Source organism: Pteropus medius, unplaced genomic scaffold (genome assembly GCF_902729225.1).
Source record: "Pteropus medius unplaced genomic scaffold, Ma_sr-lr_union100, whole genome shotgun sequence".
Taxonomy (NCBI): domain Eukaryota; kingdom Metazoa; phylum Chordata; class Mammalia; order Chiroptera; family Pteropodidae; genus Pteropus; species Pteropus medius.
Window position 1 is genome coordinate 2,673,981 of NW_024350325.1, and position 12,983 is coordinate 2,686,963.

A 12,983-nucleotide genomic window follows, 5' to 3' on the forward strand; every position below is an offset into this window, starting at 1 on the left:
TTTAAAATGTATTAGGCTACATTTAAGAAAGGGCAGGAGCTGCTGGTAAACAGTATCAACATAAAAATAACTCCTGATCTCTCGTTGAAGAAGCAGCTCAATCTTTTGAGACCCAAAGGTGATTGATATCTGAGGTCTCTTTCAGCTCTAAGGCGTTACTTCCTGGTACGTAAAATAAACAAAACCCATTTTATTCTTAATATAGTGAAAAAGCAGTATATTTTCTGTAGCACCTGTCTGATATTTGGGGGAATTAGATAGTTCCATTTAAAAAAGAATTCATGTGAAGTTCAAAGATTATTTTTCTTTAAACATGTGTATATTTTGACAAGAGCCTGAAGAAACTAGTTTTCTGAGTTTTAAAAACATTTGGCAGGCCACTCTTAGGCCTGTGTACTCGTCTTCATGCCTAATTTTGGCAGTGGGAACTTAGGTGTATTTTCAGCCCCACATAGGCTTTTCTTGGGCTTCTGTCCTCTGGGCCAGGAATGGAGCTAGGTGCCAGGGCAAGAGGGCAGATGTCAGACATCTGTTTGAAGAGCTCAGGTCTGAGGAACAAAATATATAAAGTGTGGTAACGTGTTAAAGAGCTTATTTTAGAAGTATTTTCAGGTTGCACAGGGGATTAACTCCTTTTAGGAGACAAAGTTAGGAAAGACTTAATATTCTTGAGCTAGATTAGTTTAGAGATGTTCTAGTTTTTATCGTTTTTTTTTTTTTTTTTTTTTAGGAGAATGGTATATCATAACTATGTCTAAATTAATGAGATCGCCCATCATTTCAAAACTCAGATTTTATTTTTAAATTCTTTTCAGTCAAACTTAGGAAACTCATATCATTTGTAATTTGATCTTTTGCTAAATCAAATTATCATCTCTGGTACTTCTAATCAACATTAGTTTGGTGTTATAGATATACATAAAAGCAATACACTTATTCCTCCTTGATTTATGGGAAACTTTTATTGTGCATTAATCTCCAACCACCAGAAAACTAGCATAAAGTTTCTTTAAATAGCATTTGCCTTGAATATAAATTGGCTATATAATTTTGAAATTAGAAGTTTTTCTGATGTGTGCATTGATAAAGCTTAGCTTTATGTTCCCCATGTGCAGAATGAAAGCCTGTTTTTCAGGCTCACAAGGTAATATTGAAGTAAGATGATAGAATCACCAGGTCGAAATGGTTCCAAACAAATCATGGAGAAGAAGCACTTTTCATCTTAGGAATCTTGTAGTTGAGTTGAGATTCTCACATTTTTCAGCCCTGACACTGACACTTTTATGTATCAACTGGTATTAAAAAACTTATTTTTTCCCCATGATAACGTCTCAAGCACCATTTTCTCTAATGTTACTAATTCCTCTTACATATTTCCATGTGTTGTGGGGAAGGGGCAAAGCAAACCATCACAGACAAGGCTTTGTGCTTATTGTAGAGGAGTGAACATTTGTTTCATGTTTTACTCAAACTTCTATGTTTCTTGGTTACTTCAGCAACATGCAAAGAATTGAAAATCTGCCCTGGATCTTAGATGAGACAGTTTTGGAGGGATGTTCATTTTCAGTGTGTTCTGTTGGTGTCAGACTAAATTGGGCCTTGAGTTTACTTAATCCTCAGGTGGCCTACCACCTCACAGATGGTTGGTCAGGGTTTATCTGAAACAAAAGAAAGATTCTTTCTTGGAAGAAGGAATTTGATTTTAATTTGATGCAGGTTGGGTGTAGCTACCAATTACACAGATTATGTATTGGTGATAATGTGTTAGATAAAGGAAGTGGTAAATTCTTTAAAAAGAAAGAAAGCGTTATTTTTTTGATGCCTGTTCTGGACCAAACACTTTGCTCGGGTGTCATATATATTATGTCATTTAGTTTTCCCAGGTGCTTCATACACTGTCATTTACTCTTTCCAGTAATAACAGGGCAGTTGTTAGCCACATTTTAAAACTTCGGAGAAGTTACTTAAAATACACAGCAACTACTAAGTAGTAAAATTTAGATTCAAAATCAGGTTCCCTGACTTGATCCTTTCTGCTTTATACACCACAGAGCTTCAAAATCTTGTGGAATGTTGGCTCTGAAAGGCAGAGTAAGTCTGATTTGTTAAAGATTCACTTCTGTAAGTTGGTTAAAAGTTTGGTTTACTTTTTTAAAAAAAGTTTTCCCTAAGGGATTACCTTAGCCAGTTTTCAGTAGGGATTCAAGACCTTTTTTAAGTTTGTGTATAATCAATCACCTGCTTTTATTGGCCAATTTTGTGTTGTTTTCCAGTGTTCTCTTAGGATATTACTCTCTTAAGTTTTTAATTCACCTAATGTATGAAGTTAACCACATCTACTGGAAATTATCCTCTTATGACTTACGAAACAAAGAACGGTATTAGTGGAGAATATGCAGCATAGATGCTGAGAGCATGGAATTAGAGAATGAGATCATTTATTAGGTGTCTGTGTGCTATATGTGATGGCGACTATTGAGATATAGAGAAGAAAGCCCCTGGCCAGCCTTAGTGCCTTAATGCAGTGGGTAACATCAGAAAGTAACCCAAAAGGGTATGTTAAGTACAAAGTTGGAGCTTTAAATAGGCTGCTGTGCTACATGAGGTGGAATTCGGGTGATGGCAGTGGGGAGAGTTGTCAAGAATGTCCTCTAGGGGAGAAACTGTGTTAGTTTCCAGAACTTAAAGGGCATGCGTGAATTGGAAGGATATTACGGGTAGAGGGAATAACACATAAAAAGATGAAGAAGCAGGATATCCTCATTGAGAGGACTCCAGGTAGTGAGTATGATGGGAGTCGGCACTGCAGACCCATGAACAGTAAGGAATAAACTGATGAAGATGGTAGGGACTGCCACATCTAAAAGGGCTTGGTGAGCCTTATTAACAAGAGTTGGCTTTATCCGGAAGACAGAGGGGGAAGCTACCTAACCTGATATGGACTTTAGAGAGATTGCCTTAGCAGTAGAATGGAAGATGAATCAAAGGCTGGTGAGACCAGAGAGATCCTAAGGTCATGGTTTCAGTAATCCTGGCAAGAAATGATTGAAGGCCTGTCCTGGGATGGATGGAGAAGGGAGAGAATGCCATCAAGAGGGCTTTAGGAAGTAAGAAAGTAAGCGCCTAGAATAGCTTTTATTGTTTAAGTTGGATGCCTGGGTATGTTGTGAATATGGGAAGAGGCGGATTTTGAGATTGATGGTTAAAATTAAGTTTTAGAAACTGGTTCATGTTCTTCTGTAAAGTAGAGTGCGATAACAGTATGAACCTCACAGGGTTATTATGAGGATTAAATGAGTAGATACAGGGCAGTACATTGATCGGTAAAAATAATAATATTGTTTTTGATTATAATAATATTGATAATAATATTGATAATAATATTGATTATTAATGACCTTGTTAGGTAGAGATGCCTGAAGGATACTAAGTGGGCAAATGCAGAAAGAAGCTAAATATATGGGAAATTGTGGAGAGAGTGCTGGCTTGGATGTGTGGACTTTGTACATAACTGTGTATAGGTGGCAGTTTAAACAGTGGACAGATCATCTAGGGAGAATATATGATGATGAAATAGAACAGGGCCAAGTTTAGGACCCTCATGATGGCTAGCTAGCATTTAAAGATATAGAAGAAGAAGACCCAGAGAAGAAATAACCAGACAGGAAGAGGGAAAACTAGGAAGAGCTGTGTTGGAGAAACCAAAGAAAGATGGAGGATGGAGTCATCATCATCGGATGCCATAAAGAGGGCCTACAGGGAAAGGACGGAATGATGTAGCTTGTAATATTGGTCATCGTGGGAACAGTTTTACTGATGGAGTCAAAAGGCTTGTCCTGAGGTAGATGGAGAAGGGAGAGAATGCCATCGAGAGGTGTTTAGGAAGTAAGAAAGGAAGCACCTAGAAAAAACTTTGATTCTTTTAGTTAGGTACCTGGATATGTTGTGGTGAATATGGGAAGAGATAAATCTTGAGATGAGTGGCTAAAGTTAAATTTTAAGGATAGCTTCCTGTTGATGAATTGAAGAGTATGAAGAGTTTGAATTTCTTCATGGTAAAAATGAAAATTAAATATTCATCTGGCATATCCACTTGAATTGTTTTTCACATAGCTAGCACCACAGGAAAATGGTATGGGGAAGGCATGATCTGGACTAAAATCTTAACTTGTTCGCAGGGTTCTGCTTCAGAAACTGCAATCCCCTCGGGCAGGAATGTACCCAAGCCTGGCTTCTCCAGTTTGAGGAAGACACCAGGTCCAAAAGCCAAAGTGGGACCTTCTGTTTCCTGTTTGAGGCGGAATATTGACAGCAGAAATATTAATTCTGATCGAGCTTTATCTTCTCAAAGGATCAGGCGTGTATCCAATTCTGGTAAGAATAAAATAATTCTTTTGTGCTTTATAGCAGTTTATGAGTTATTCTAATGTAAAATTAAATATGTCAGAAAGCAGAAAGACAGGTTTTGGTTTCAGAACTAACCATTCTGTCATTAAAGCACTGAGCTGTTTGTGGACATACCTTATACACAGGGAAGGTAGAAAAAGAAGCCGAAGACACAGCCCTTTGAGCCATGTAAAGGCTTTTTGGGGAAAGAGATATGTGCATAGACCAACTTATAAACTATTCAGAAGCACGCATGTATGAATATACAGTTGGATACCTGTTATATATGAATTATTTCATTTTTAAATTAAAAAATGGTTAACTGCTACATAAAACTTAAGTGTTATAAACTAAATTCATAGTGTGCCCTCACCACATATGAAGAGATTAGTTTTGTCTTGAATTTTACTGGAAGAAGTAGAAATCTTCAGGGATAAAAGGGTGACTAAAAAAGTTGAACTTTTCTAATAAGAACTTTTATTTATACTGGTTTTTATTTTAGAAGTAGCAATTTAAAATCATATTAGGTTTATGAAATTTGAGAACTTCAAGAGTAGCTGTTAAGTGTCTTACTAAATTTGTCAAGTGTACAGATTTCTCTGTGTTAAAAATCAGAACAGGAAATGGAAAAGTCGGCCTGTTTCATAGGGACTAAGACAAAAAGCCTGCTAGCCATTCCAGCTGATGAGAATGCTCTGTAGGGAACACCCTTGTTTAAACAGGTACAACCTTGAGCAAATTAAAACCATGTCATAAATATTTAGGAATAAGTTCCCTGATAAAAATAGTGACTACTATTGAATGGTTAAAAAAAAAAAAAAAGTGCCTCTAGCATTTTGTGTCCATACATATGAGAACATTTTACAGAAACAACAAAGCCAACCAAATCCCAGAGGATCTCTTTACCTCTCCACACCTTGGTATTTTAGGCTTTATTTTCCAATCCTATTATGAAGCCTTCTGTGTGAGAGGCCTATAATGTGCAGAAGTGTTTTAAAGGCAATTTATTTAGTTTCAGGCCTGACATCAAGGTCCGGAGGTTCCGAGGTGCAGACCCAGGAAGAAGTATGGGTGGAGGAAGAGGGATTAGCAGGACATTTCCATTTCCATCCCCAGAGTTGCTAAGTGGGGAAGAGGAATTCGTCAGCTTATAGTGTTCATCCTTTGAGAGAAAAGCAGAAGAGAAGCTAAAAGTATTGGGAAAAGGAAGGATCCTTATTTTGGTCATTGCCACAGTCGGGGAGTTGAGGCGTAAAAGTGAGATCAAAGCTTTGCTTTGTACCTTTGCTGCTGCCAGACAGGGCTCACGGTGTTTTCCAGACGATGGGGAGCTCCTTTCCTGCTTGGTTGTTAGGGTCTCCAAGCCTGACCAGGAGTTAGGAGCCCTGTGTTCCATTATTGCTCTGGCACCAAAGAACTGCCTGAGCAAATCGTTTACCCTTCCTGGCCTTTGCATCGGAAGTATGAGTGTTTGAGAATGTAAAGGCCCTGTCAGTTTTTGCAGTCCTTAACTTTCTAGGGGAAATTTGGAGCTCACCTCATGAGTGGTGGCTGGACCACATGATGCTGCAATCTCGGAAAAACTGAAGTGCACATACTTTTAAGAAATTGGGTCGATACTCAGGATATATTTTAAAAGATGAGATTCTTTATATAGGTGATCAGTTTTTTCAAAGAGTAAAGCATTTTTTAAGTCCCTTTACTGTATACTATCTAATATCATACCTTAAAGAGAGAAAAGTAGGTCTGTTTAATCTTAATGAAAAGATGGGGAAATTTATTAAGCTTTTTTTTTTCAACTTGTATAAATAAGCTTGATAACTAAGTTATGCATTCAGAGTTTTCAATCTGAGTTAAAAACTAGTGGTTTTCCATATATAAGTGGGAAGAAATGAAGGTAAACAGTAGTTTTATGAATTTGCATTTGAGTTTTATATTTTAACTGTTGAAAGACAGACTTGATTATGCTGTTTGAGTTTTTAAAAAATTAACAGCACCTAACTTGTTTGGATGCTCTCAATAAGTTGAGAAGTATTTGTTGTGGGGGACAGGAAACTTAATCACCACGGTTAAAAGTCGAACAGAAAATCAAGCAGGAAAAACAGTGTGCCTTTAGATCATTGAGAGCCTGTTGTCATTTATTGTACAATGAAGTGTTTGTGTATTAGAAAATTGAAACCACATGGATATCCTCTGTACTCATACAAAGTCACTCCGCTGAAAGGTAAGCAGCAGGAATGTTCCAGCCGACCTGGGGTTTTCAATAAATCCTTTCAGAGAACTAAGTAGAAAACCAGAGCTGGAGTTTAGCCATTTTCTTGAAGCTTTAAAGTGAATATAAGAAAGAATTGTAATGAAACACAGTAGAGCTCTTCCATTTGTCAAAACCTGGAAATTTGTATGAAACCAGATTATGTGATTATAACAAACCAAATCCAAAGTATCTTTGCTTCTTTGGGGTATTTTATCAAGTAAGATGAGATATTGAGGAAGACTATTTCTAATGATAATTACAGTGCCAAGGACAGCAGCTCACACTTATTAAATACTTACCAAGTTCCAGGCTCTGTCTTAATCATTGCACCTATAAACTCACTTAATCCTCACCATGGTTTTGTGAGGCTTCTCCCCATTTTATGGATGGGGAAACCATCACAGAGAAGTTAAATAATTTTTCAAGGTTATGTAGCAAGGAAGCGGCAGAGGTGGGATTCACACAAGGCAGTAGGGCTGTGGAGTCCGTGCTCTTAACCTTCACATTATTAGTCTAAAGAAACACTGTTAGTATGATCATGAGTTTTGAAAAGTTGAAATTCTTATGCTAAGCTGAGTGGTTTAGGAACTGTGGCATTTATCTTTTTGGGCCATTGGCTTAAAGTTCTAAATCAGTTTATCATTATGTAAATGATTTTACTGGATTATTGCAAATTAATGCTGCTGAATAAATGACTGCTTAGTAAATACTTCATGATCAAGTCAGGCATCTTTGGAGACCTGCCTGCCACCTGTTTTCAGAAGTGATACCAGTTTTTACAAGGTTTCATGTTATAAATGCGTGTGTTCCTTCAGACAGACATGTAATTGCCCGTCCAGTGACCAGCCTGAGCCAGGCAAGATTACTGAAACAGTACAGAATACACTCCCTGCTCTGTGCATCCTCTAAGCGACCCTGGGAGGGCAAATGCGTTTATGCAACCACAGAGCAGCACAAAGAGATGTAGAGGGTGTGGAGAAGGTAGGAAAAAGGCCCCTAAGTGCTTTAAGACTTTGGAGAAAAGAACTTTCAGGGGCTGGTCGGGAGCCTAAAGAAAGGCCTTGTGATGGTCTTTTTCTTCCAGAAAAAAAGAGAAATAACACTTCAGAAGGGTACACCTTTGTTTAATTCAGTTTATTGTGGGTTAATAAAATAAATTCCTCTCAAACCAGCAGTACATCCCAAACTTGTAATGACTTGCCTATCCTGTAGGTTTCTCTTCTTGCTGTTTCCTTCTTAGTTGTTTTGTAAACTGATTTTTTGTTTGTTTAGTGTTAAAAGGAATTTAAAATCTTTTCAATTTACTTTATATCGTTTTTAGCCTTTTCTAGGCAAGAGTTTGACAGAGATAGCAAGCAAAATTATGAGAAATTTATTCACATGCTCGCATAAATTCATTATTAAAAACCAGAATTTATCACTTAATACTTATTCTAAAAGCCAACTTTAATGTATTGCTCATAGATGTTTCTGTATTTGTATGTAATTAAAACACTTTTTAAAGAATACATCTCAAAGTTTCATTCCATAAAAATCATAAAATCTTTCCATAAAAATGTGCCAAGCACTGTTCTAACCTTTCTAAACATGTCATTTCACTTAATTCTCATGGTTCATGAGGTATAGATACTATGATAATCCCCATTCTACAACTGAGGAACTTGAAGTTTTGAAATCTTAAGTAACTTGCCCAAAGTTACCCAATTAATAATTGCTGGAGACAAGAAGCAAACAGGCAGTCTGGTCCTGGGGTCTCTACTCTAAACCTCAGTTACATATATACAATATTCCAGACTCGCTCACTTATTCCTTTAACAAGCAGCTGTCAAATGCCTAGTGTGCTGGGAGCTGTTATAAGTGCTAGGAGCTCAGAGGGCACAAAAGACAAATTCTTGCCCTCGCGGAGCTTGAATTCTAGTAAGGCAAGTCAGAAAATAAACTAAATACAATGTTTAGTATGTAAGATTATGGTAAGTATGGTAAGAGCTGAGGAGAACAACAAAGCCATGAAGGAAGTTAGATTTTTAAATAGGGTAGTCAGGAAATCCTCACTGAGCAGGTAACAATTGAGCCAATACCTGAAGGAAGAGGAGGAGGGAAACATTTGGGTAGCAGATGAAAAGACTTTCCAGGCAGAGGGAACAGCAAGTGCAAAGTCAAGGTGAGGCAATGTGGTTGGGGGGAGGGGAGCGCGTAGAAGAGTGAGCTGCCCCGCGTGTCTGGTGGGGGATGGGGAGTGGGGCGGAGGACCCCAAGCAGCACGTGGTAGGGACCTGGGAGACAGTGTCTTCCTTACTGACGTCATCACTAAATTCTCGATAATTTTGCAGGTATTCCATGCAGTTTTTCTCACTTGACAAGTAATTCTGGAGAAGATTGGTTTATGGAATGATTCATAAACTATGCTTAATATGTCACTATGCAGTCTCTCTCGTCTTTGTATTCAAGAAATATTTTGAGTGCCTGCAATGTTGCTGGGCAGTCTACTAGATTCTGGGAATACAAACCTGATTAATGCCCTTATAATGAGCTTGCTAGTTGGAGAGTGAGGGGAAAAGGGCTGTTTAAGCAAATCATTTGATTGCAAATTCTTCATTCTTCAAAATCCTGCTGAACTGTTCTGGCTTCTGTGACATTTTCATTTATTATGCTGTACTGTAATTATTTTCTTACGTATCTGTCTCCTACAAAACTGTGAGATCCGTAAGGATGGAGTTCAGGTCTTAGTGACTTTTGTAGTTCCCAGCGCTCAACACAGTGTACCTATTACACAACAGGTGTTTAAAAATGTTGTCTGACTTGATTTGAGTGGAGACTTGTATGAAGTACTTACTGTGTCTTCACAGTAAAGGGAACACCGCTAACTCAGCCTGAGGGAAGATTGGGGAAGAGCGGCCATGTTTGAACTGGCCTTGGAATGTTACTGTGGGAATTCGCCAGGCATGGAAGGTTTCTGCCATTCCCAAGGGTGCAGTTGTAGAGTTGTGAAAGAATACGGTGTGTTTGGGGAGAGTGAGCATACTTGAGCAGACGGTGTGTTGGAGTAAATGATAGAAGAGCCCCAAGGGAGGATAAAGCAGATCCGTTCTTAGTCTAGACACAAACTTGTAAGAATCATATCAGTATATGGGAATCAAAAGCAGAGTGAAAATATTAAAAGTGTTTTGAGAAAGAGGGTCTAGTGGTCTCTGTTGGTGGTAAATAGTCCTAAGTGTCTCCTCAGCTTTCTCGTTCCTGTCACCATGAAGCGAAACAGGGAATAGAGTAGCAAGAAGAGGTGGTCAGGAGGAGAATGATGAGTCCAGTTTGGGTCATGTTGAATCGAAGAGACTAAAGACTGAGAAGCATCTCAAAGGGAGGTGTGCATCTTTGAAGTTAGGGCAGTAAAAATGTGTAGAGGGTAAGGAAGCCTCTGGGAAAAGAGCCAATAAAGATAGGACCTACAGAGAGGGATGACTGACAGCCAGGTGATGGAAGCACTGGAATGGATCCAGTGCTCAGGTAAATAAGTCTTTGAAATAAGGGAATGCAGCTGTGTGTAGTTACAGATCCACCTGGAGCTTAAATAGGGATTTTAAGAGTCAAGATTCAGAGTAGCCGCTGTGGAATGGGCTGGGCCTCTTCCTCCTGTATTTTCCATCTCTTAGAAAGTTAGGTGATTTCTTTCAGGTGAGTTTGCAGATTTTATTGATTTGCTTAGTTTTGTAATCTTAGAAAAGAAAATATGATGTTCAATGATCTCATTGCTCAAAGCAGCTCTGCTCATGAACCTTGGCTTCTAGTGAGCTGGGAGGCTCACCATGTGCCTCCCTTGTTCTTTGTAGGAATTCTCAGGGTGAGTGCCAAGTGAGCTCATTCATGACCAGGTAAATAAATTTCCTGATGCACACATGAAGACCCTTGCTCATCTTCTTTGGTAGCTGGGGAAAAGATGCAGCCCTCTCAGTCTCTGGTTAATTACACTTAGTTGAAGGGCACATGTTCCCATGCCCATGACTGAGAGAGTTATTTCTAATTTCCACCTGAAGCAGCAGACATCTTGTGAACGTACTTGCAGAGGCAGGTACTGACAGCATCACCACGAACACTGTGCTTCTGTGCAGTTCAAGTCACCATGAGAACCTTGCTTTGTGGGATGTTCTTGTTTATCAGTCAAATTACCTCCCTCTTAAGACTTGTTATGTTTTTGTTGTGGCTAACGTGTACTGCTATGATTTTTTTAAGTTTTCTCTTGAATTGAAGCAAATGGTGATGATTATGCAGAGTGCAGTTTTTTGTACCCTACTCGTATAATGCCTTGGCTAAATCAAGAATGTGAAATACTAAAGTCACATTCCGCAATATATAAATGTAGCATGTTACTGAAATGTTGTATCTTGGAAGATAATTCATTCACTTGACAGACAGTTTGATAGTATATACTGTACAAGTCATACTCCAGACTCTGAGGAATCATGGAATGAGTAAGACATGGTTCTTGCCCCAAAGGTATTTTATCAGCTAAATAGGGGAGATGATGAGCTTATCTTTCATCACATCTGCCTTTATAATACTTAAAAAAAAAAAAAAAAACTGTAGGATTTCAGAAGAGGGTAGATTACCAATACAAAAGTTTGCTGAAGTTCTTTATTGTTATAATGTAGGAAATTCTATAATGTAATAGAGGTGTACACCCTTAAGTACATAAGGACTAGTCTTGGTCTGGTGTTGATGCTTTCTGCTATTTAATTTTTGCCACTGAGACCCAAGAAATAAAAATAGGAAGACTTTATGTGGATTGAGGTATTTTTCAGGACTTAGCTGATACACGAGGAAATAGAAATGAAGGGGCAGTTAGGGTTCAGAGTATGGAATGTAAAGGCGGAGGACAGTCAGTACAGATGTGTGGAAATATGGAGGAGGGTAGGTGGGCAGTGAGGACTCAGTACACTGATATTCTGGCGGTCACAAAGAAAAGCAGTCCAAACGGAGCTCAGGTCTGTCTGTGTCAGTGAGGGGACATGAGGGCATTGCCACAAGTGAGGTAAACCTTATTCGACTTCTCTCCTATCTTGAATTTAACTAGTTAATTTGGATAGCTCATGAAGTTTCCAGCGTCCCCCTCTCAGTAGACTATTTGAAAAGTGAAGTACTTTAAGTGAAAAGTAGGAAGGAAGAAAAAATTACCCTTAACCTCATCAATGCCAAATAGTTTTTAACTTCATAGTTTATAACTATTCATTCCTTTTTTTACATATTCTCGTGTACATATACTTATATATGGGAACTTATATATTTGAGACCCCATACCTAACAGTCAGATAGTTGATTGAATTCTTTTCATTTAAAAGTTATGGTACCTATTTTCCTAAATTCTTAAATTCATTTTTAAAAATTTTTTTATTTTTTAAGCGAGGTAACTCTTCATTAACCTCACATATTGCAAGGACCTTGTCAGCTTACAATCCCTTATTTTTTTAATTTTTTATGCCTATTGCACCTGGTCTTCCTGGGTGGTCTCCCATCCAAGTACTAAACAGGACTGACCCTGCTTAGCTTCCGAGATCAGACGGGATTGGGCTTGTTCAGGGTATCATGGCCATAGAATAAATTCTTAAATATTCTTTAATACGATTTTAATAGCTGTATAATATTTCATCATCTGTGTTATGATTTATTTCTTCAGATTTCTTTAAACATTAGGTTGTTTCTAGTATATTTTAGTATATTAAACGACACTGCACTGAAGAATTTTGTTCATAAGTACATAAACTAGTCAGATAAATTCCTTGGATACATTCCTTTCCATGGAATAAGAAGGCATAGTGTTTTTGTTTTTTTTTTTTAAGGCTTTCGATACACGTTGCCAAGTTGCCCTTCAAAACAGCATACAAGTGTGGGTCCTACTCTCAGTGTATGAGTGTTTCCCAACATCCTGGCCGGTATTTTCACATTTCTAACACTCTTGCCAAATATTCCCTATTTATGAAAGTGCAGAATGTTATCTTATTTTAATTGGAATATGCTTGGCACTCAGGTATTTGCTGAATAAATGTAGATTCTGTGATCTAAGTGCTGAGCGAGGTACAGAAGTGAATACCAGAGCAAAACATGCCCTCCCTGAAGTTTAAGATTCTCAGCAGTAGAGACTGGTATTACATACGGTTAAGCATACATAGGATGTTGATATATTTTCCCTTTTCCTTTTATAGCGTTACATAATCAACGAACAGAAAGGGATATGAAAACGTCGGGGCGTGTGTGCGGGGTGGGGGTGTGGGAGGAGGGATGGAGGAGGAGGGAGGGAGAAGGAGGAGAAGAATTTTGGTTAACGTGTCCAGGGAAAGGTGGCTTTTGAGTAAAG

At 38.2% G+C, this 12,983-nt stretch overlaps 1 protein-coding gene and 1 pseudogene across 7 annotated transcripts in view; one reads left to right on the top strand and one right to left on the bottom strand.

Moving 5' to 3' along the window:
* Positions 1 to 12,983, top strand: part of MTUS1 (microtubule associated scaffold protein 1) — a 134,111-nt gene that overhangs the window by 42,097 nt on the left and 79,031 nt on the right. For all 7 annotated transcript variants that reach the window (XM_039839294.1, XM_039839292.1, XM_039839293.1 and 4 more), the window contains one exon: positions 4,179 to 4,374. In XM_039839294.1, coding sequence (XP_039695228.1) covers positions 4,179 to 4,374 — 196 coding nt within the window. The remainder of the gene's footprint in view (positions 1 to 4,178; positions 4,375 to 12,983) is intronic.
* On the bottom strand, positions 12,108 to 12,226 carry LOC120583971 (uncharacterized; annotated as a pseudogene).